The sequence below is a fragment of the Bufo gargarizans genome, chromosome 11 (genome assembly GCF_014858855.1).
Source record: "Bufo gargarizans isolate SCDJY-AF-19 chromosome 11, ASM1485885v1, whole genome shotgun sequence".
Classification (NCBI taxonomy): Eukaryota; Metazoa; Chordata; class Amphibia; order Anura; family Bufonidae; genus Bufo; species Bufo gargarizans.
Genome location: NC_058090.1, coordinates 1,509,967 through 1,535,127, shown reverse-complemented (window position 1 = coordinate 1,535,127; position 25,161 = coordinate 1,509,967). Strand labels below are relative to the sequence as shown.

At 45.1% G+C, this 25,161-nt stretch overlaps 1 protein-coding gene across 3 annotated transcripts in view; it reads right to left on the bottom strand.

The window, feature by feature from the left end:
* LOC122921949 (pseudouridine-metabolizing bifunctional protein C1861.05-like) overlaps positions 1–21,029 on the bottom strand; it is an 84,289-nt gene extending 63,260 nt beyond the window's left edge. The window contains exons 1-2 of one of the 3 annotated variants that reach the window (XM_044272291.1): positions 20,995–21,029; positions 198–303 (exon numbers count right to left, since the gene is read on the bottom strand). In XM_044272291.1, the coding sequence (XP_044128226.1) occupies positions 198–288 (91 nt within the window). In that variant the 5' untranslated portion in view covers positions 289–303; positions 20,995–21,029. Of the gene's footprint in view, positions 1–197; positions 304–2,660; positions 2,682–16,378; positions 16,434–20,994 lie in introns of those variants that run through there. The other 2 variants (XM_044272290.1, XM_044272292.1) reach the window with 2 other exon arrangements.
* Positions 21,030–25,161: the final 4,132 nt, after the last annotated feature.

Genomic DNA, 25,161 nt, shown 5'->3' with positions numbered 1-25,161 from the left:
TGCTGTTTTAATTTTTGCCTCGGGCAGCAGGCATGCTATTTGCTTCCTTGCCCCTTGCCACTTAGGGAGGTGGGGCCAAACCTGAACACTTGCACCAGGGCCCACCCTGCTACACCCTGCCGTCCTCTGTAATGGAAGCCATAATGGTTGTCACCCAGAATTCCCAGTACCATAAATAACATACAAAGAGAACTTACTTTTCTGTCTGTGGGTCACAGCACAACCTCCCATCCGGACCATCGTGGTGGGCACTTTAGCAGAAAATCTTCTCAGGACAGAAACCAGCATAGTAGTTCATTTGATCTGATACAAAAACACTATTACACTTTACCGTAGAAGACTACAACTCCTAGCATCCTATTCAGGAAACCTATGACCTCTGCTCTCTGTTCCAGGGGTATAGCTATAGGGGGCGGAGGTAGCACCTACATCCAGATGTAGCCCTGGGGCCCAGGAGTTGTAATGCTGGATTGTTATGTGACTTCAACATGCCAATTTACTATGGAGCATGTCAGTAATGCATCTATTATGTATATGTTATTTATTTTAACCACACTTAAAAGGGTTTTCTGAGAGTTTTTTTTTTACTGATAGTCTATGCTCTGGATAGGTCATCAGTATCTGATCAGTGGGTGTGTGACACCCGGAGCCCCCGCCGATCTGCTGTTTGAGAAGTCACCAGTGCTCGCAGTAGTACCATGGCCTTCTTCCTGATCACCAAGCACAGCGCTGTCCATTTGATAGCTCATTCCCTTCAATAGGGCTAGCTGCTCCTAGGCCATGTGCAAAGCTAGAGAAGGTCCTACTTTGGTCACTGAGCCAATAAGTCAGGGGCTGACACATGTGTACAATAGGGAGGGATCCATGGCATCACAATGGGCCTGGGCTACATATACATTCATATGTGGAAAAAAACACATATCCCTACAGCTACAGCCTCTGAGATCTCAATTTGTAACCCCAACATTTGGCCTTAATTAATTGAACATATATAATGTATAGACCCTCTGTAAAATAATTATGAACAAATGCAAACATGAGCTGCAAAAATTAAGCAAACCTGCTGCTGTTTTTGAAGAAAACCTGACAGATTGCTCACTCTGTTAATTGAAAGTGATGGTATACTGGGACAGATCACAGTGACACCTAGTGGCCATAATAACATAAGCTAATAAATAAGTGCCCCTACTAGTGTCACTGGGCATTACGGTTGCTTACTGGTTAGCAGGGCTGCCTTGCAGGGCTGGGATCCTGGTTTTAAATGTGACCAAGAACAACATCTGCATGGAATTTCCATGTGTTTCCTCCAGGTTCTCCGGGTTCCTCCCACACTCCAAAGACATACTGATAGGGACCTTAGATTGTGAGCCCCATTGGGGACAGCTTGATTTTATAGCAGCACTAGTCAGTGAGTAAAATGGTTAACTTGTAAAGATAGTCCTATGTCCACATGCCCTCTAGAGCTCCCTCTTCTATGAGCTGGAGCAGGCAGTCAATACAAACTGCGGTTTTTGGTCCAAAGGATCTGGAATTATTTGATCTGATCCATTTATTTGAATAGTCACCCAGAGATAACAGGTGATAGTGGGGGGAAGGGGTATAGCTCGATCAACGGGACCTCTGCCTATCTCAAGAACAATGTTAAGAAGACTGCGAAAGAGTCCCATAATAAACTACTACAGTGCCCCAATAATAGACTAACATAGCGCCCCAATAATAGGCTACCAGAATGCCCAAATAATAAAGACAAATATCGTGCCCCCATAATAAACAGCTATAGTGTTATCATACTAGACAGCCATATTTACCCCCATAATAGCTAGCCAGTTTCCCCTTAAAGGGAACCTGTTACCTCTGTAAGGGCAGCACAGATTAGTGACAGACCCACTGATTTCAGAGGGCTGTCACTTCTGGGCTAGTATTCAGTACTTTTACTGTACTGACAGGGCGAATGTTGCAGCGCGGCAATAAGACTCATGGCCCTGCCCTCCCCCATCTCCTGACCATGACTGGCAGGTTTCCCTCCTGTTACACATAGGAAAGAAACCTGACAGTCATAGGCAGGAACAATCCAAAAGAGCAAAAAAAGGTCCAGCACTGAAAATTGTGAAAATGCAAAAATTCTTAATCCATAGAAAAAGTCATGATCAAAAACATAGTACAAACCTATGCATTCCGAGCGCGAATAGCTCTCCTACTCATGGTATAAGACCAAATCGCAATGCCACCTTGTATCCACCAAACAATCACGGTGTGTGGGAGGAGACCTTACCATTCAATCACAAGAACACTCAGTGACAATATAAGTAGATACTTCAGAAAAAGAGCGACATATATGCAAAATTTAAAGGTCCACTACTAATAAAAGTATGACTTTTTTAAGAATTAATCCTTTGGGTGAGAGTGAAGATCCAGAAAGCCTCTCGCTTGAGTAGGCTTCTGATCCAGTCACCTCCCCCTTTGGGTCTGCTAACTCTTTCTAGTTCACCTTAAGGGATTCCATATTCCCTGAATATATCTGTGCAAAATGGTATGAAGCTTCTGATTATTTTTTAATTTTTGATACCTAATACATGTTCCACTATTCTTGTTCTCAATGGTCATATGGTACATCCAACATATTGCACTAGATGGTGCTAAAGTGATTGCTAGTGGCACACCTCGTTTGGTAACATAGCGACATCCATTTTGTAGTATCCTTTTTAGTATGGGATCTTGTTCTAAAATAGGTAGATATTTTTTTATTTTACAGGAGGCTCTCATTGTGCTTAACTTTCTTTTACTACTCCCATAGCAGCAAGAATCATTACAACAGGTGTATGAAAACTTTTTTCAAAAAGATAATCAATAATGTAAATGAGGAATGTAAGTGACCAGTCAGAGTGCATCTCAGTACATATAAGGCTACTTTCACACTTGCGTTTGATCGGATCCGTTCTGAACAGATCCGATCATATTAATGCAGACGGAGGCTCCGTTCAGTACGGATCCGTCTGCATTAATAACTTAGAAAAATTTCTAAGTGCGCAAGTAGCCTGAGCGGATCCGTTCAGACTTTCAATGTAAAGTCAATGGGGGACGGATCCGCTTGAAGATTGAGCCATATGATGTCATCTTCAAGCGGATCCGTTCCCATTGACTTACATTGTAAGTCTGGACGGATCCGCACGCCTCCGCACGGCCAGGCGGACAGCTGAACGCTGCAAGCAGCGTTCAGCTGTCCGCCTGGCCGTGCGGAGGCGAGCGGAGCGGAGGCTGAACGCCGCCAGACTGATGCAGTCTGAGCGGATCCGCATCCATTCAGACTGCATCAGAGATGGACGGAAGCGCTCTGCTCCGCTCGTGAGCTCCTTCAAACGGAGCTCACGAGCGGACAGCAGAATGCTAGTGTGAAAGTAGCCTAAGGTGGTGCGAGTATAGACCCCGCCTCTTTCTTGCTGCTCCCAACTAGAGAAAGGATACGTATAGATCTTTTAGATTATTGGGAATCTTCTTATTTGTCATTTGTTGTTTTTTTTATTTTATCCCCTCTCTGTGCTGCCGATATTCCTTAGTAGTGTCTCTCTTTATTACTTTTATCCTTTCCCTTTCCCCAGTCTCTTACCCTGCGTCCGACGGCATCTTCTTAAGCAGAGCGTCATAGTCTCGGATATCGCAAGACTTCAAGCGCTCCTCAACTGTGAGGTGATTCGCGCACACTGCCATGTCCCTCCGCAGCACTCAGCTGATTCACCTCACAGAGCATAAGCATATCTCCCTATAGTTTTATTACATACACTTATATACATCATTTCTCTTCATTGTAAGTAAGTATAATCAAACTCTGCTTATGCATACATACACATATATAAATTACCTAATACCATCAACAACTGATATAGGATATATATATATATATATATATATATATATATGTATATTTACACACTATTGTCTTAATTTCAACTATTCCATTTTAATTTTCTTATATTATCTCCCTCTTACCCATACACACATATTTAGCAATATGAATACCTCAGAAGAACATCCTAACCCCCCGACTAGTCAACCCATGTCCGTTAGCTATGAGGTAGTAACTACGGATTCCATCCAACAAATGGTGGATCAATCTGTATCTAGATCAGTATCTGTGGCTATACAATCAGCCATGGTGTCTATTCAGGACTCCATTACTAAGTCCTTTTCTTTAATGGTGAATCAGGGAACTCCTCAGATTTACCCTTCTACCCCATCAGATAATTTCCTCTCAGCAGGAGATTCTGTTACAGACCTAACCAAGGGCTTAAAAAAATCAGTCTAATCTGTCAAGAAAAGAAAATTATGTGATGACCCTATTTTCCCCAATACCTCTAAATCCCATACCAAGGGGACAGGTTCAGACTCAAATAAAAACCTGCATAATTTAGGCGGTAAGAATAAATGTGGCGAAGAATCCCACAAAAGACCCTCCGCCCGAGAGGAGACTACCAATATACGGCTATGACAGCCAGTAAGAAGGCTAAGAATATCTCTTACAAAGAAACATCTTCCTCATCTCCATCCACTGAGTCTGACTCTAAATCGGAAGACGAATTACCATTTTATTCAAATGAAGACTCCTCGGATGATAATGAAAATTTAACCTCAGTTATCCAACCCTCGGACTCCCTGGTCCTAGACAGTCAGGGTATCCCCTTTTTACGCCCTGACCAAATAAAACATCCCAGATCTGGAGAGTGGGTTCTCCATCCTCAAATATCAAAATATTTAACTCTATGGGTCAACAAATCCTTAGACAGATCCTCCAGGAACAAATTAAAAGCGGAATGTCTGAGACCTACCCTACCTCAGAAAGCATCCCAAACTCATGAGCTAGACCCTATTATCACCAAATACCTAAATAAAACGGGAATAAATCCCAAAAGAGGCCTGGATAGATCATTCAAACTATGCCAGGATAAACTCCTAGACCTGCTAGGGGATCTCACAAAAATATTGGACTTATCCGCACAGGAGGCTGCTGCTACAAATCAATCTAAAGACACATCAGTCCTCTGCGGCTGGGCCCAAAGAGCCATGTTTCTTTGGGAATATCAACTCTGCTCTCAGCGCGGAAAGAAGATGAAATTAGACCCACAACTCACCCACCTGGCTAACTCAGATCCGGGTCCAGATGCTGAGGGTCTTCTCTTCGGAGACACCCTAATCTAAGAAATAGGAAAATTTGTTGGAGTATTTACCTTTCTTGACAAAGCCTAAACTTCTCTGAAAAAAGTAGGTCAGCCAGCATTTTTTGGCAGGGCTGGGAAAGGCAGAGGCCGATTTCCCAGCCAAGCTTCACACTTCAGACAATTTCAGCAGGCCTCCTACCACACAGACCTACTACCTCTATATCATCTACCATACCTACACCATTCTTCCCTACCAGGTGACATCCATGGAGAGCTTGAGGCCTTCGAGGCTTCCCTAGATCTACACCATCGTCAGGTAAATCTTTCTACCCTAAACTATCCCCACATACATGTAGGGGGAAGACTGATTTTTTTTTTTTTTCAAAACTTGGGCTTCACTAACTTCAGACTCATGGGTCATAAATACTATCTTAGGTTATTAGATAGATTTCCTATCCCTTCCTTCACAAATTCACACCCTCAACCAATACTTTTCTCTACTCTAGACCAGAACCTTATAGAATCAGAGATAAAAGACCTCTTGTTCAAAGGAGCCATAATCCAAGTCCCCCCCCCCCCTATCTCCAGGTTTTATCAGCAACATCTTTCTAATAAAAAAGAAAGATGGAGGTCACAGACCAGTCATAAATTCAAGAACCCTCAATGATTTTGTCACTTACCATCACTTCAAGATGGGGGGAATCCATCTTCTCAGAGACCTGTTACTTCCCCAAGATTGGCTCATAAAGATAGACCTCAAGGACGCCTACCTTACTGTACCTATACACCCTTGCCATCAACCTTACCTACAATTCTTCTGGAACAACCAAAAATGGCAATTTACTTGTCTTCCATTTGGCCTATCATCTGCCCCTTGGTGCTTCACTAAACTAATGAAACCAGTAGTTTCATCCCTAAGATCCCGAGGTGTATGTCTAATCATTGGACGACATTTGGATGACATCCTAATCATGGCACAATCCCTTAAACTAATCCGACATTACCTACAATGGACTTTATCCCTTCTGTCCAATCTTGGTTTTCTAATCAACTCCAAAAAATCCATCCTTTTTCCATCCAAGGAAATAGAATTCCTAGGTTTCAATATCAACACCGTTTCAGCTCTCCTGAGTCTTCCTACCAGGAAACTCTCCCTGATTCGGAAAGAAATCTGATCAGTATTAAACAAACATCTGGTATCACTACACACTATCGCGTGGATTGTGGGTCTGTTATTGTCTTCCATACAAGCCATCTTTCCCGCCCCATTACACTACAGAGCCCTCCAACGGCACAACATTACGGGAAGGCCTACAATATTCAAACAAAGTCCTCCTCTCTTCAGAAGTCAAAAAATAACTTCTTTGGTGGCTCCAACACATCCAAATCTGGAATGGAAAAATTATATTCAATTCCTTACCAGATCTAGAATCAGACACCAGTCAATCAGGCTGGGGCGCTCGTTGCGGCCCTTATTCCACAGGAGGAAAATGGTCAGAAACAGAATCTCTCTTACACATCAACTGTTTGGAGCTTCTAGCAGGTTCTTTTGCCCTGAAAAGTTTTGCAAAAGACAGATCATACTACTGCATCCTACTCCGTATGGACAATATCGCAGCAGTATAATACATCAACCGTCTAGGGGGCATGACTTCCAAAATTTTAAAGGATATTGCCAAGGAATTTTGGCATTTCTGCTTGGACAGGGATATCACCCTGAGAGCAGAATACCTTCCGGGTTTGATCAATTCGGTTGCCGATTGGAATTCCCAATACCTTTCGGATTCCAGCGACTGGCAATAGGATCCTCTCATCTTCGGACAAATCAACAACTTATGGGGCCCCCTCCACATGGATCTATTCGCATCACGATTAAACAGCCAATTACCCATTGTAACAGATCTCAGTCCATCACAGCCATCTTCTTCAGCTGGCGTCCAGAATCAGAGGCTCTGGCTCTGGATGCTCTTCGCCTAATCTGGCCACAGAAACGCCTTTACGCTTTTCCCCCTTCGCCTTAATTCCCTCCTTTCTCCTTGAAACAATTTCCCAGAGATCAACATTAGTGATCATCACTCCTTGGTGGCCGTCTCAAACATGGTTCCCCACACTACTTAGTCTGGCCATAGATATCCCGAGAATTCTACCACTTTCCCAGGATCTTCTCCGAGATCCTTCAGGACATTTTCACCCTCTGATCTTGTCGGGAATCCTATCATTAGTAGCTTGGTTGATCTCAGGCAATCATAATTCGATCAAGGCCTTTTTCAATCTACTCTTGACATCTGACGCATGGGCCCGAGGTACCAGAAAGGCTTTTAGATCAGCCTGGAAAATTTGGCTTCATTGGTGCTCTCAACGGGATTTGGATCCCGTTTATGCATCTATCACCCATATCTTAAACTTTCTATCGGCATCCTTTGAAATTGGGAAAGCCTATAGAACCATAAACCTTTACCGTTCCGCAATATCAGCGGAACATGCCCCTGTTAACTCCATCCCTGTTGGTAAACATCCGATGATCTGCAGACTTATGAAGGGCATACGTTTGAGGAAACCTCCTGAACCTAGATACCACTCCACATGGGATGTTACTCTCCTCCTAAACCTCTTCTCGTCTTGGGAAGACAATGAACTTTTACCCCTAAAACTACTTTCCTTAAAACTTACAGCTCTTCTATGTCTCATCTCCATTAAGAGAGTGTCAGACGTCAGAGCCTTAGACATCACTCACAGATCCTTTACCCCTAATGGAGTAACCTTCCATATTGTTAGACGAACCAAAATGAACCTACACACGGTCTTCTACCCAGCTTTCCCTTCTCATGATAAACTATGTGTTGTCCGCGGTCTACAGACATATGAACTTATGACCCAACCTCTACGCATCCCTCAATCTTCTCAACTTCTTATCTCCTTCTGTAAACCACATCTCCCAGTATCTTTCCCTTCACTATCCAGATGGGTTAAACTTACCATGCAAATGGCTGGGATTAACACACAGGGCCGTCTTTAACAAGGAGCAAAAGGGGCAGCTGCCCTGGGCCCAGTTGCTCCTGGGGGGCCCCAAGGCAGCTGCCTCTTGAGCCCTGCTAGCCACTGCCCCGGGTGTCAGGCTGTCAGCTACACAGGGGGTGCTGCCATGCTATGCCTGCCAACACTCCAGGCATCGTACTGTGAGAGCTGTGATTCTCTAGGACCTTAGATGACATCATCACCATGTGACCAGTAACCTAGCAATATTACTGGTCACATGGCTATAAGGTCATCAAGGTCCTTTCTACCAGGAGTGTTGCAGGAGAAGTTTGCCTTAACTGTGGAGCTTTTTTTGTGAAGATTACATCAGAAAAAGGTGACAGGGGCTGTTATGCTAATATACTGTAAACTACTGTATAGTGTGGTGCTGTATAATGTGGGGTACTGTATACTGTGGTGGGCTGTATACTGTATACTGTGGGTGCTGTATATTGTGGAGTGCTATACTGCTGTACTGTATAGTGTGGGGGGCGTATACTGTGGGGGCCTGTATACTGTGGGGGGGTGCGTATACTGTGGGGGCCTGTATACTGTATACTGTGGGTGCTGTATATTGTGGAGTGCTGTACTGTATAGTGTGGGGGCCTGTATACTGTCGGGGGCGTATACTGTGGGGGCCTGTATACTGTAGGGGGCGTATACTGTGGGGGGCTGCATACTGTATACTGTGGGTGCTGTATATTGTGGAGTGCTATACTGCTGTACTGTATAGTGTGGGGGCCTGTATACTGTGGGGGGCGCATACTGTAGGGGACGTATACTGTGGGGGCCTGTATACTGTGGGGGCGTATACTGTTGGGATGTATACTGTGGGGGCCTGTATACTGTGGGGGCCTGTATACTATGGGGGGCTGTATAGTGTGGGGGCCTGTATAGTGTGGGGGCTGTATACTGTGGGTGCTGTATATTGTGGAGTGCTATACTGCTGTACTGTATAGTGTGGGGAGCTGTTATTCTGTGGGTGCTGTATATTGTGGAGTGCTATACTGCTGTACTGTATACTGTGTGGGGCTGTATACTGTGGGTGCTGTATATTGTGGAGTTCTATACTGCTGTACTGTATACTGTGTGGGGCTGTATACTGTGGGTGCTGTATATTGTGGAGTGCTATACTGCTGTACTGTATAGTGTGGGGGGCTGTATAGTGTGGGGGGCGTATACTGTGGGGGCCTGTATACTGTGGGGGGGTGTATACTGTGGGGGCCTGTATACTGTATACTGTGGGTGCTGTATATTGTGGAGTGCTATACTGCTGTACTGTATAGTGTGGGGGCCTGTATACTGTGGGGGCCTGTATACTGTAGGGGGCGTATACTGTGGGGGGCTGCATACTGTATACTGTGGGTGCTGTATATTGTGGAGTGCTATACTGCTGTACTGTATAGTGTGGGGGCCTGTATACTGTGGGGGGCGCATACTGTAGGGGACGTGTACTGTGGGGGCCTGTATACTGTGGGGGCGTATACTGTTGGGATGTATACTGTGGGGGCCTGTATACTGTGGGGGCCTGTATACTATGGGGGGCTGTATAGTGTGGGGGCCTGTATAGTGTGGGGGGCTGTATACTGTGGGTGCTGTATATTGTGGAGTGCTATACTGCTGTACTGTATAGTGTGGGGAGCTGTTATTCTGTGGGTGCTGTATATTGTGGAGTGCTATACTGCTGTACTGAATACTGTGGGGGGCTGTATACTGTGGGTGCTGTATATTGTGGAGTGCTATACTGCTGTACTGTATACTGTGTGGGGCTGTATACTGTGGGTGCTGTATATTGTGGAGTGCTATACTGCTGTACTGTATACTGTGGGGGGCTGTAGATTTTGGGGGGCTGTATACTGTATACTGTGGGGTACTGTATAGTGTGGGATGCTATACTGCATACTGTGTGGTGCTGTATACTATAGGGTGCTATACTGCATACTGTGGGTTGCTGTATACTACAGGGTGCTATACTGCATACTGTAGGGTGCTGGGGTGCACTGTAACACTAGGGTGAGCCGAGCCCCAGTCTCCTTCCTGCAGAGCGGTGCCCACTTCCAGCCTGAGCCCAGCTGCCCAGAGCACTGATCCTGAGCCGCTGGAGTCTTCAGAACTGGAAGTATTTACAGTCATTCATTGTACTCTACCAGATGTGTGGATTTTTTGTGTGTGTGTTGTGGTGGAGGCCATGATTGCATGCTAAGGTGTGGGAAGGCGGGATCCAGGGGCCCAAGTAAATTTTTGCCCAGGGTCCAATCAATATTAAAGACGGCCCTGTTAACACATCCATCTCTGGTGCCCACTCAGTCCAAGGAGCTACATCCACCAAAGCCTTCCAAAAAGGAGGCTCCCTCTCTGATATTCTAAATGCTGCAGACTGGTCTTCAGAGTCCACTTTCAAAATGTTTTATTTCAAACCTGACTCTCATATCTCTATGTCCATTTTGTAAATCTTTATTATTACCATGTTGTTTTTCCATACTATTTAGCTTTAAACTTGCACAATGAGAGCCTCCTGTTGCAATAAAATTGAAGATTTTCCTAGCTATTGTAACGGAAAATATAGATTTTATTGAAGACAGGAGGCGAACATTGTCCCTCCCTATTAACCCAACCCTAAATATATATATTTATTTCCACAGCATACTAGAATACTTTGGATACCTCATCATTTCATCCATCCACAGAAGTTCCTGTTATGATAGTCTTTTATCACCCAGTTCGACGTTTATTTCATCGCTACCATATTCCGATTACTCTAAGACGGTTCCACTGCTTCTCTGGTCGTCATCAAGAAAGAGGCCAGGCTCTATACTCGCATCACCTTATATGCACTCTGATTGGTCACCTACATTCGTAATTTACATTATTGATTATCTATTTGAAAAAAGTTTTTTTAATACACCTGTTGTAATGATTCTTGCTGCTATAGGAGTAGTAAAAGAAAGTTAAGCACAATGTTCACCTCCTGCCTTCAATAAAATCTATATTTTCCGTTACAATAGCAAGGAAAATCTTCAATTATACTATCTGCTTATATTCTAAATAAAATTTGGTTGAAAAAGTAGTGAGCTTTTTTTTTTTTTTTTTTTTTTTACTATTTGGTGTTTTTTATTATTTTATTGACAAGTTGCAATCTTTATTTTTTGTGGTAACTTTTTCTACAGCTCTATTAATCAATTTGGAACTGTAACCACATTGGTGTAGTCTATTACTTATATTGTTGCATTCCTGTTTGAACTCCTTAGAGTCTGAACATGCACGTAAGGCTCTTGTGAATTCCCCTATCAGGATACTGCAGATGGTTGATGATTGCTGGTCGTCTGCAGAGTAGTATTTTTAGCAGTGGGTCAAAGGTGTTTTTTTGTCAAAGGTGCAAGTGAACTGTAAGTTGCAAGTATTATTGTTCACAACAAAGAGTGGTATGGTCGCCACATCACCCTCCCTAATAATAAGCAGGTCATCGACGTGGAGACCATACACCTCTACGTTGTGTAAGAAGGGATTGCAGGCAGAGTATATGTGTGTTTCCTTCCACCATGACATATAAAGTATTACGAGCATAGGTGAAAATGGAGCAGGACGCGTGAGCGCTGAGCTCCGCCACCAAGCCGCAATATTAGGGGCCTTGAGTCCTCAGCACAGACTCCCACATGGCAAGAAGCTGCCAAGAAGCCCCCACAAGGGGTCATACTTCCTCTGGACCCCTCGCACCGAGACACGCACTGGGACTTCGTCCTGTGCTCAGAACAGAGCGCACAGCCCAACCTGGCTGCCCCTGCTGAATCGCTCCCTCAGCGCTGCAGGGATGGACGGGACCGTGAGACACCAGGCACTCCAGCTGCACAGCAGCCCCCAGCACCGGGCTAACGTGGCCACAGAGACCTGCCAGCCTCCAGCCTCTCCACCGCCTCCCTGGATGTGGACCCAGTAGGAAGCCCAGTAAGCACGGTCAGGGACGTTTCTCTTTGCCTCCTGTTGCTTCCTCCTCCCACTCCGCTTCCTCATCCTCTACCGCCTCCTCATCCGGTCAGCGTAACACCCTTACCACCAATTTCAGCACAGCCAGGGGTAAACGACAGCAGGCAGTTTTGAAACTTATATGTTTGGGGGACAAACCCCACACCGCGCAGGAGCTGTGGACGGGCATGGAACAACAGACCGATGAGTGGTCGGTGCCAGTGAGCCTCAAGCCTGGCCTGGTGGTGTGCGATAACGGGCGAAATCTCGTAGCAGCCCTGGGCCTAGCTGGTTTGACGCACATCCCTTGCCTGGCGCATGTGCTGAATTTAATTTAATAACTTGACCCACCCTCTCCACCCAATCAGATTTCAGCCATTGACCTCCCTTAGATGTGGTATCCATTTCTCAGGCTCCCTCTCCGGCATGGAACCCTGGTTCCCCGTTACCTGTGATCACCATGGTAGTCGTATAAAAGAACATTGAAAGTTGACAGGGAAGATATCCAAATGGATGGTGGACATCACACGAACGTGCGATCAGGCAGAAGTTATCTAGAGTCAACGAAGCGGCATCAGGGCCTCTCCTGTATAACGTTTCCTAATCCAAAATACCCCAGTGACATTAATTGTATTACTCATTCCAATAACAGGGCATCTTAGGAGTCCTGTATTGTTATTTATCGTCATACCTCCCCGAGTCGGGAGTGGGTAATTGCCGCGCGCCTGCTGCCATCCTTGGATGCTTCTGCTTCAATAACTTGTCCCACATCTCCACCCAATCAGATTTCAGCCATTGACTTCCCTTGGATTTGGTATCCCTTTCTCAGACTCCCTCTCTGGCATTGAACCCTGATTCCCTATTACCCGTGATCAGCATGGTAGGCGCATAAAAGAACATCGAAGGTTGATAGAGAAAATATCCAATTGGATCTCGCGGTGACGTGCGACATAGTGGAGCAGTATGTGTGCACACGCCTACACGTACTGACTGATGGGTCTGCCCCCTTCAACTTCTGGGTCTCCATATTGGGCACATGGCCTAAGCTTGCCCTTTACGCCTTGGAGGTGCTTGACTGCCCTGCAGCCAATGTATTGTCTGAATGTTTGTTTAGGGGGTTATCACAGATGTAGAAATATTAATAGTTGTAATCCGCTGTCATCAAACTTTGTGTAAGGAAAGGTAAAAATCTCTCAACCGCAGTCAGAGTCGGACACAGGTGTTACTATGTTGAATTCTTCTGAGCCACTCCTCCTCCTCCCTGCCCAGTCTGTTTCTTTTATTTACTCACAAAAGGTGTAACAGGGGCTGGCCCATAACAAGGATGCAGGAAGTGATGACATACAGGAAGTGAGAATTGTCAGGACAGGGGAGGGCATTAACGTGGCTGGACAGTGCAATGCACACACCCCATCCCTGTATAAGGAAGGATGAGTCATGTCCATTGTCTGATCAGCCAGGTGGCCACCCACCCCCCACCACTGTCAGCATGGATCCCATTCAATACTGCTCAAAGCGACCAGTATCTAGTGAAGATCATTCTACTGGTTCTTATAGGTTTGAGACCATCTGTGAGACATTGCTACGGCTATTTTCAGTACACGGTACGAGTATACCGACAAGGCAGATATGCATGTCTTAAAAGCAGATATGTATCCAGAAAGGGATAGCGAAGCCGCAGCAGAGGTATAATATGTATCTCTCGTTATGCAGACTTCACTTCTCTAATGTGTATAGACATTTAAAGGGAAGAAGCCCAGTGCATTGCACATAGTGCTCACAAACCGGCAAATGCCCCCCTACACACTAAGAACACGTCTCCAAGCCCGTGAGAAGGTTTTAATACTGACGGTTTTACCATTGGTCCCGATTCAACCCAAGTACCCTCTGCTAGAGCGTTCTTTGGTTAAATCGGACACAGGGAGACAGATGACAATCTATAAAAACACACACATCCTAAGATAAAATGTCCGCATAATAAAATTTCCACAACACAGACAAGCGCAGCCGCCTGTCCACAGCCAATGTGGACAAGCTCACGTTCATTAAAATGAACCAGGCAGGGATCCCACAGGACTTGTCTGTACCTTGTGCAGAATAGACATGTATACCGGCCTCACCCAGCCATTGTTGTACTCCAGCGCACTTTCTCTTTGTTTTATTTTTTATATTTCCCAATGTTTTGGGGTCTACCCAAACTTAAACAAAAGAAATATTATAATAAAATAAAAAACAAAACCAGTGTTGGCTACCTCCTCCTCCACCGCCGCTTCCACCGCCTTCTCAAACTCCTACTCCATATGGACCTACTCCTCCTAGATCAAGATTATTATTTTTTATTTTTATGTATTTTGTTATTTTAATTCATTTCCCTATTTACAACTTGTTTGCAGAGCACTTGCCATGCTCTTAACCACATTTTGCTGCCTTTTGCAACCCTCTAGCCCTTTCCATTACTTTTTTAGAGCCATTTTAGTACTCCAAAGTTTGGGTCCCCATTGACTTCAATGGGGTTCGGGTTCGGAGTCAAGTTCGGGTCAAGTTCAGGTCCCGAACTCGAACTTTTTTGCGAAGTTCTGCCGAACCCGTCGAACCCGAACTTCCAGGTGTCCGCTCAACTCTACGTGCTACATCTTTGGATATAATTATGGGACCTGTACTACTACACGCGATGTTCATTGTGTATGTTCCCATTTTGATGGTCTGCCAAATGACCGTATGAGCTATGTCGTACCATTTTATGTTTTTCCCTTTTCTTCCTTTCTGTATTATTAAAAATTTGCATGCTATGTGCTAATAAAAATCTACAGTATAAAAAAAGAGAAGTGTCCCCTTTATGTGGAAAGGGAATTGAGCCCTAAGAGTAGCGCTAACCCTAGCGGTGATGCCGCAACAAAACCATCCCATTTCGGATGCTCTTTGTGGTGCAGTTTTCAGCTATGTCTGCTGCCTGTGGCCGTACCCTTAGGGTCCATTCACACGTCCGTTGTTTCTTTCCTGATCTGTTCCGTTTTTTGTGGAACAGATCTGGACCAGATCTGGACCCATTCATTTTCAATGGGTCCTGAAAAAAATTGGACAGCACAATGTCTGATTTTTTTTCAGGACCCATTGAAAATGAATGGGTCCAGATCTGGTCCAGATCTGTTCCGCAAAAAACGGAACAGATCAGGAAAGAAACAACGGACGTGTGAATGGACCCTAAAAGCGGATTTACACTGATTTACATCGGGCAGATTAACGGCAACCAACATTGCGGCGAACGCTCGTTCCCAACAATCTGCCTGTCTAAATGTGCCACCATAGGGTGATCCTGTCGTTCGTGCAATCACCACAGATCATGGCTTCTGGGCAGCAGATCGTGCTGTCTAAACAGCGATCCGCTGCTCAGAAACTATGATTCTGTATGAGGACGAGGGATCGCTATTGTGACTGCTCATCCTTATACTGTGAAGGAGATCGCTGCATGTAAATGCATGGTGTCCTTCACTGAACGAGCAGCCGACTTAAGGGGAGAAACGCTTCCTTTCCGACAATTGGCTCTACATTGGAGCATCTAAACCCACCTTAAGGCTACATTCACACGACCGCAAAACACGGATCCACAAAAAATACAGATGACGTCCGTTTTGTATCCATATTGCATACTTTTTTTTGTGGACAATGCCTGTGCTTGTCTGCAAACGGACACAATCTATCTTTTTTGCGGGGCTACAGAACAGACATGCAGATAGCACATGGTGTGCTGTCCACATTTTTTGCGGACCCATTGAAATGAATGAGTCCGCATTCTATCTTAAAAAAAAAACGGAAACGGAAACAAAAATATGCTTGTGTGCATGAGGCCTAAGAGATATCCAGAGCCCTTCTGCCAGCCACAGGCCCATATCTGCTGGTGAACCAACTTGGGACTTCATAGGTTTCTGCAATGCCCCTATCCCCCAGAAGTGACAATGACATCATCGTTAGTGCCATTGACAGTAACATTGTGTGGTCTGCTAGCCAATGCTTGATTTGACAAAGGAGACCAGTCAAATTCAGCTTATCACCCAAAGGGTCTACTATGGAGGAAGGTTTGCTTTCAGTAAAGCGTATGAAATACATACAAAATACATTACATGTATATTTAAAGAGTAAAGACTCTTCTACTAAGCATGAAGTTCCTAAAAAAAAAGTGTATCAGGTAAGCAGGACATTGAATGAATACAATATGGCAGATTTAACACAGGGGACTGATTTGGTGCCATTCTTACCTTCAGACACCCACGCTACTTTTTACATGCAGCCCAAGAAGGAGGTGGGGGGAGAGTCACTGTGACACTGTCCTGTAGTCCAATACTCTCCAGCTTATCATTAACCAATAGACCAGCCGGTGAAGGGAGGGGGTGGACCGGGGCACCATGTTTGCTTCCTAACAAGGACACAGGGGGAGAAGGGAGGGGGGGTAAATGCTGCGAGGCCTGTAAGGGACCACAAACCATTGTAGAAAAAAAAGATTAAATAACTTTATGCTTGGACTGAGCTAAACGTCCTTAAGTTCTGGTTGTAGCAAATGATCTTAGTGATAATCGGTCGATTTCAGAGACAGTTGCTATTTTTTAAACTACAAGTCCCAGCATGCACTGACTGCCAAAGGTTGTCAAGCCATGCTGGAATTGTAGCTTCTTGACCACTGGAGAGCCTCAAATTTGGATCCTATATCCTTTCAGATCTTGATGGTGAAGTACTTATACCAGCAGAAATCATTCAACTCTTTCACGTGAACTGAAAAGAATCAATGAAGGCTTACGAGTCTTGATCTTGTCCACGGTCTCTTCATGATGTCCAGATGACGTCACTACATCTGACATGTGGCCATCAAAATCCACAATCCACAATGATTAGACACTGATGGGAACTTAAAGGGGTTGTCCGGGTTCAGAGCTGAACCCTGACATACCCAGAATTTCACCCAGGCAGGCCCAGTGATATCGGCGTCGGAGCAGGGAAAGGGTTTTTGTGTTTATAACACACTGCTAGGCGGAGGCCTTTTACAGGCTAGGGCAGCGCTAATGCCCGCTCAACAGTGCCAGTGACGTCACCGCGATCACTGCTAGGCGGAATAATCTACCTAGATTACCCTATGGAGAGCCCGTTACGTCACCGGAACTCCATAAAATGCCTTTTCCCAGTGCGATTCAGCACAGGGCAAAGGAGAGCATTGGAGCATGAAATTGTGGTGTAATTTTGAGGGCGAAATTGTGGGTATGTCCAGGTTCAGAACCTGGAAACCCCTTTAATAATGGAGGAGGACACAAATTAAGGGTAGAACCACACAGTCAGTTTTGCATGTCAACACCGGGAATTAATAAAAAAAAAGAGAAGTTGTATCCAGAGGCAGATTGGCCAAGGACCCTACAGGGAAATTTTCCAGTGGGCCGATGCCCAGTGGGCCACCCAAGCCCTCCTCACAACTGCTGGCCAGGTACATAATAAATAATGCTGAGATCCTCAGGTACCTTTGCACCTAGCCAGCGGCCACAGGTGCCCTCCTGAATTCAACTGTATCACTACCGTACTATGGTATTGCTGGCTCCAACTACTTCTGTTGTCCCTGCCTACTTGTGGCTTGTGTTGCCCCATAACATGGGGCCACTTGTATTTTTTCCAGGACCAATTTAAGTTCCTAGAGCCCCCGCCCCCCCGGGTTGTATCTATCCTGTATACTCTCTCTCTCTTTTTATGATCCACTCCTGATTTTGGCTTCTAAAACTGCATGTAGAAACTAGACCATGTTCAGATTTGACAGGAAGAATAGCGCTGCATGTAGTTTCATTTTTCCCATGTAGACGACGACAAGACAATAGGGTCTATTGGCTCCATTGGTATACACAAGTGAGGAGTCACTAAGGGGGCATCATACTTTATGGCGCCACTAAAGGAGAATAATACCGCATGAAGAGCCACCAAGAGGGCACAATGTTGTGTGTACAGCTATAAGGGAGCATAATACAGCATAAAGAGGCACTAAGGGAGAATCATGCTGTGTGAGGGGCACTAGGGCGCATCATGTTGTGTGGGAGCGACTGAGGGAGCATAATGCAGCATTAGGAGGCACTTAAAGAGCATCATCCTGTGTGGGGGACACTTAGGGGACATAAGGCTAAGGGAGAACTGAGGAGGCATCATACTCTATAGTGGGCACTAAGGGGGCATCATACTGTGTGGGGGCACTAAGGAGGCATCATGCTGCATTGGGGTCCTGTTCTTGGGACCCACACCTATCAGATATTTATGGAATACCCCTTTAACTATGTTGTCACTTTGTCTGCTATACTTTATATTCCTGTCCTTTCAATATGTTTTCTTAAATGTTCATATTAATCTGGATTAATGAGACTATCGTCATGTATTATATTAATGTAAACATTTGGGCTCGTAATACGTCTACTTTGATATATTACTAAAAATGAAAAATACTGAAAACAGTGACTTATTTTTTCCCATGTCAGATCATAAAAACAATTTGTCTTTCAAAATCAACCACACAAAACTAAATGACTTCATTACTTTGAATTCCTTCAGATTTTATCAAAATGGCAAAAAAACAATCGAGAGCTGGTAGCCAGAGGTTCTGACCTCTAAATTCCCAGACAGATTCCCTGGTTACCAATAAGAAGTTGTTCTTCGGCTGTTCTCATCTTACCGTAGAAGAAACTCAGTGACCCATCTGTTGATAGGAGGCATCTGTCTATAGCTCCATTTATATTGGTTCTTGGTTCATGAACAACACAGATATTTAGAGGGGTTGTCCACTATACCAATTGATCAGCTATCTGCAGGATTGGTGACAAATATCTGCCCACTGAGGGTCCAACTTCTGGGATGCCCACCCATTACAAGAATAGGGGACATGAATGGACTGATGGTCAAGCATGCTGCTTTCAACAATATGGGACAGCCGAAGAGAAGTTCGGTGCAGTACTTGGCTATCTCCAACAATCCCATATAGATGAATGGAGCAGCAGAGCAGTTGTTCCATTCACACGGCCAATTCCCCTGTCCATGAGATGCTACAGTGGTCAGGCCTCAACCGATCAGATACTTATAACTCATACTGTGGTTAGGTGATACATTGTTATAGTGGGACTGCCCCTTTAACCAGGCAGAGCAATAAAAAAGGGTATCAGAGTGGGATGTAACAAATCATAACTGTGCTAACAGGCTGAGTTGATCGCGAAGATGAGTTGATATGTCACCCTACACTTCAGCGTTCTCCAGTATGATTATGATGATGCCAAATTTATATTAAGCGTGCGATGGCTAATATATTCAATTCCTCTTCAGTGAAAATCAGAGAGCAAGTATGCTCAGTTAATGATGGAAGAAGGGGGACAGGTAACATGCACTGAAGTCCATGTTATCCTCCCTCTGGGATTATGAAAGAGGAGGATTTTTCTGTCCTCTGTGCAAGCTGTCAGCTCCTCCACTCCCCCCCCCCCCTCTCCTACTCCAGGCTGGCTGAGATCACAGCCAGCTGAAGAGGGGAGGGGTGATTTTTACAGACCATGGTTGTGAAACCACTGTGCCAATGGATCGGTTTGATGTTAGGCAAGACCTGAGACCTGAGATACTGGCAGACCCCTGGATTTCACCCTTTGACCCTCATACAGGGATCTGGTCTTTGATGCAGGGAGGCCACCAGGCCTCCATCTCTTGGAATAGTCCCAATGTAGTTGGCAGCTGACACAAGGTCAGAATCACCAGTGCAAGGCACTAAAACCACAAGCAAGATCATAGACAGAACCAGACTGAGGACAAACAGGCAAAGAACTTACAAAATCCATTACTTTAGAAAACAGTTCAGACATAGCATAAACGTGAGCATAAACACAGCAAGACAGAATAGACACAGAACTCCATGGAACAGTTCAGATATAGCAGGTCCAGATTCAGAAATGGGGCATAGCAGAACAGACTCAAGAACATGGCAAACAGAACTAGGACAGACAGAATGCAGACATTAAAAGTAGGAATAGGCTAATTAGGTTTAGCTGACATTAGCACATCACTAATGTCAGCTAGCTTATAGGGTTAAATCTGGTGACAGAATACCTTCAACCATCACATAACGTATTAAGTTCTGTTTTTATCCCTTTTATGTTACAAACGGCTATTTTGCACTGTATGTATATGTCTGTATATTTTATGTTGTATTTTCTATGATAACCCCATTGTTTGTACACATTGTCCTTTTATTTATATTAACACTTCACTTTTATAAGAGCCTTCTTGTGTTCTAACGAATCCATGACCTTAGAAGAAGTGTTGCCTAGATTGACTTATTAACCCTGTGAATGCTAGCAGCTGTAGAGGGTACTTAGGTGTTATTTTATGCAAAGGTGTCTCGTCAGCCTGACGAGTGGTGGCAGCCAAGATTCATTGGTTTCAGATGACGGAGTACTGACAGAGGGAGGTCCAGCGTGACCCTGCAGGCTCCCCTCCTGAATCTAAGTCCATAATCCTGACATCAGGCAAAATCCATGACACAGGAACATGACCACAAGAACTAGGACTGAATTCAGACCAAGAACAAGCAAACAGATAAGGAACAGGCCAGGTGGACAGACAGATAAGGAACAGGCCAGGCGGACAAACAGATCAGAAGCTCCTTCACAGAATCCAGACAAAGACAAAACATGCAAAAAGCCAGCAGAATCAATGTTGCACAGCCACGGACATGACACTCAATTTAGGAAATCCATAGGAAAGTAACAACTCAGGATATATAAACTCATTAGTCAGAAGCAGATGCATCGACCGGGACACGCCAGGGAAAACATGTGAGGCTCACGGTGGGCCGATGGGGGTAGTAGTTGTTTGTACTCACGGTTAGCAGATGCCTCCCTGGGCCGGCAGTGCAGTGATGAGGAAGACAGCACGAAATCTTCCGGGGCACTCTCTGTTGCAGGGAACACCAGCCAGATGGAAGTTGAGGTGCCCTTGATGGTGGTGGTGTTTAGGGTGCTTTTGGCGGCTGGGCCCCTGGTTCGTGACGACAGCACCGCAATGTGCAAATGTTGAGAGTAGCAGTAGTAAGAATGAGGAGTCGGTTGTTGTAAACCAGTTGAACATTTACTGAAGAATCAATAGTCTCTGGACAGTTGGTACAGTTCATCAATGGAAAGCGTTTTGTATAGCACAGATAATAATAAGTTCACCGGTAATCCTATTATCAGGTAGTGGCAGTTGTCAATGGAGGGATTCTTCTAATGCTGATACTTTACAGGCAAGGATCCTGGTGGTAATCCCAAGTTCATTCTATAGCACTCTGGTACTAAGTATGCTGATATATAGTTACTATGAGCTATCCATTAAGGGCAATCTCCCTTGTGGTCGGCAAACACATCTGCTTCATTATTTGCAGGATACGCTTCAGAAAAGGTTTAGATTTTTCCACTATGACCCGGAAGGCTTGTGTAGTGGATAAGGACAATTCTGCGCACTAACTGTCCAGGCACTCGGAAAGCTACTCCTGGTCACTTGTACTAATGAGGTCCATAAGCTATAGTTAGCTGTTACCCTCGCTAGGCTCTCGGCATCTTTGTACATAGACTCACTGTCTGGTGCTTGGTTGCTGTGGTTGTCTTCTCCAGGCTTGATCACGCCCCAGAGGAAAGGAAAACAGCTACATGGTGATTTAGGCCTGTTTCTCTAATCCATGAACTCACTTTTCATCTCTCACTGTGACTCTAACATAACATTCTGCTCTAAGCTAGACATACCCCACTATATATTATGTGGTGCCAGCACCACCTAGGGGCGAATGGTTGTAATGACATTGCCAGCCAGATAATAGGAAATACCATACATTGCAAATAAACACATATATATATATTCAGATGTTTAAAGTGTCCCATTTACACACATATGTGGGACGCTGCACAGACACAAGACGAAGGAACATTAACTCAAGAAATACTGAACTGATGAGAGGTATAAAGCACGTTGGCAATAACTGACACCCAAAAGTGATGAGAAGAGGGTGCACGGAACGGTGGCAACATGAACCATCATACAGACATTGGCCCAAATTCACCCCCACAAGAAGCTGATGCCTGCGCACACGATAAATGGTATTGGTTAAGTATTACTGAATATCTTTGTGGATTTGGATCTTTAGCCTTGATCTACAGACTTAAAGGAGAACTACTCCAATAGGGGTTTGATCCAGGGGCGGTGCTAGGTTAAAACATTCGGGGCCTGGGCCCCTGATGTTTTGTCCCAGGACCCGAACATCCTGCCTGCCTGCTAGATACAAATGTATTGCCATCCTCAGGACGGCAATGCAATTGAATCTAATGCACTGGAAGAGCTGAAGGACCTGTGATGACATCATAGGTCATGTGACCAGTAAAACAGGCAGTGACTTTGTTATCCATCTTGCATAATGGAAACCAGACGGATCCGTTATGCTGCCCATAAACTTCTATTATGACGGATTTTGACTTCCATCTTATTGATTCCGTTATTTTACGTTATAACGGAAAACAAAAACGAAATACATAACGGTGATGTGAACGCGCTCTTACATGGAACTATGTTGGAGGCGGCTGAGGGAAGGAGTGATGTTATTTACATGGGACTGTGTGTCAGAAGGGACTTGGGGAGGCATTGATGTTATTTACATGGGATTGTATGTTGATGACAGCTGTGGGAGAGAGTGATGTTATTTACATGGGACGGAATGTTGAAGGTGGCTGGTGGGGGAATTATGTTATTTACATGGGACTGAATTTTGAGGGGGTGATGTTTACATGGGATTGCATGTTGGAGGCATCTGGGGATGGGGTGATAATTTTTGCTTGGGTCTGTATGTTGAAGGCAGCTGGGGAGGAGGTGATGTTATTTACATGGGACTGTATTTTGGAGGGGCTGGAGGGAGTGGAGTGATGTTATTTACATAGGACTGTATTTTGGAGAGGGCAGGAGAGATGGTGTGATGTTATTTACATGGGACTATATGGTGGAGGGAGGAATATAACTACAGGGGGCATTCTAAACACTGGGGGCACTTTGGGTGCAAGCATTATAACAGCAGGGGGCAGTATAAATACTGGGGGCACTTCAGGGTGAGCATTATAACAGTAGGGGGCAGTATAAATACTAGGGGCACTGTATGGGTATTACAAGGGACATTAGGCGTTCTTATTACTACTGGGGGCTCTATAGGAGGGACTTATAGATCTGACTTACTTCTACTAAGAGCACTATGGGGGGCCTTATTACTGCTGAGGGGTCTGTTGATAGCTTTATTACCACTGGGGGGGGGGGGGGAATAGGGGGGCTTTATTTCTACTGGGGGCTCTGTGAGGGTATTATTAAGTCTGGAGGGCTCTTCTACTAATGGGGGAACTCTTGGGGAGCGTTATCCCAGTTGGGGGCACTGTAGGGGGCAGTATTACTAATGGAGGCACTCTTGGGGAGCATTATTACTGTTGGGGGCACCATAGGGGACGATATTACTAATGAGGGCATTCCAGAAGGGAATTACTGTTGGTGGGATTATGAGGAGCACTATTACTATGGGGGGCATTTTTTTTCAGGATAGTATTTGGGGGTATTGGGGGCACAGCGAGCAGCAGGATAACACTGTGGGGACTCCAGGTTGGGAGATGCTGATAGAAAAATGAAGAAGCTAAGATGTCCGTGTGTTACACTCTGCAAAGACGAGGCGGCTGAGAGAAGTTATACGGACCAAATGGAGAAGATGATGAGAAGATCTACATCAGAGGAGACGTCACCTGGGAGGCCCTGGATATGACAGGTATGTGCTGCTGTATAGCAAGTACAGGAAAATGCAGTGTGTGGGGGGAGGGGGTGGCAACTTAGAGAACTGGTCCATATTTATTGGGGCTTGGGCCCCAGATTTTGTGAGACCCTAGCAACGCCCCTGGTTTGATCTAGGCCTGTGATGGCTAACCTCCGGCACTCCAGCTGTGGTAAAACTATGACTCCCAAGATGCCCCTTGCTTAGCTGTTCTCAGAACTTCATAGAAATGAATAGGGGCATGCTGGGAGTCGTAGTTTCACCACAGCTGGAGTGTTGGAGGTTAGCCATCACTGATATGGAGCGGTCTGAATTTTGGGGGCTTTTCTGTGGTCTGGATTTCTTTCTGTTGCTAGAGGCTGGTGATGGCTGCAGAATTGAGGACCTTCTCTGCAGCAAACTCAGCAGCCATCAGGTTAAGTCATCATGGCGGTCTGGGCTTGATGAAGAAGAAAAGGAAAGAGAACATCTACAATCAGAGAAGTGTTTTAAATGTGGACAACCATTTCAAGCCCCGCCTCCAGGTTGTCATCTTGGCCATCACCCAACTTTCCCAGAAAGAGAGAGTGGCAGGATTTAACCCCTTCAGGACCTCCGCCGTGGTACGGCGGAAGTCTGGTCTTATACATGGCGCCCCCGCAGGCACACACAGCAAGCGCCATAGCCGCGGGGTTTCTGCTATTTTAAATAGCAGAGACCCGCGTCACATGTATGCGATCAGCCATAAGGCTGATCGCATACATTTTCCCCTTCAGATGCCATGGTCAAATGAGCGATCCGGAAGCCGAAGCCGAGTCCTTCCGCTTCGGTAACAGCGTTCCTCGGCTGAGATTGGGGAACCTGTTACATTGCTGAAATAGCCCGAAGCCTCAAGCAGGCGTCGGAGTATATTTCAGGAATATACCCATACAGGCCACTAGGTGGCAGCATTGTAGTGTTATATTGCAAATGAAGTGTTCAATGATGGCTGCATAGCCATCAATAAACACTATGGGCAATCTAATGAATGCCAATAGAGATGAGCAAAATTCATATTTTGAAATTAGTTGACTGGTAAAAGCAGAATTGCATAATGGATTTCGTTACCATGGACTCCCGTGCATAACGGAAACGGTACGGATCCGTTTTGCAGCCCATAGACTTCTATTAGGACGGAATGAATAACGGAATGCCTCTAATGCATTCCATCATAGAATTGCATTATGGTCCACGGTAACAGAATCCATA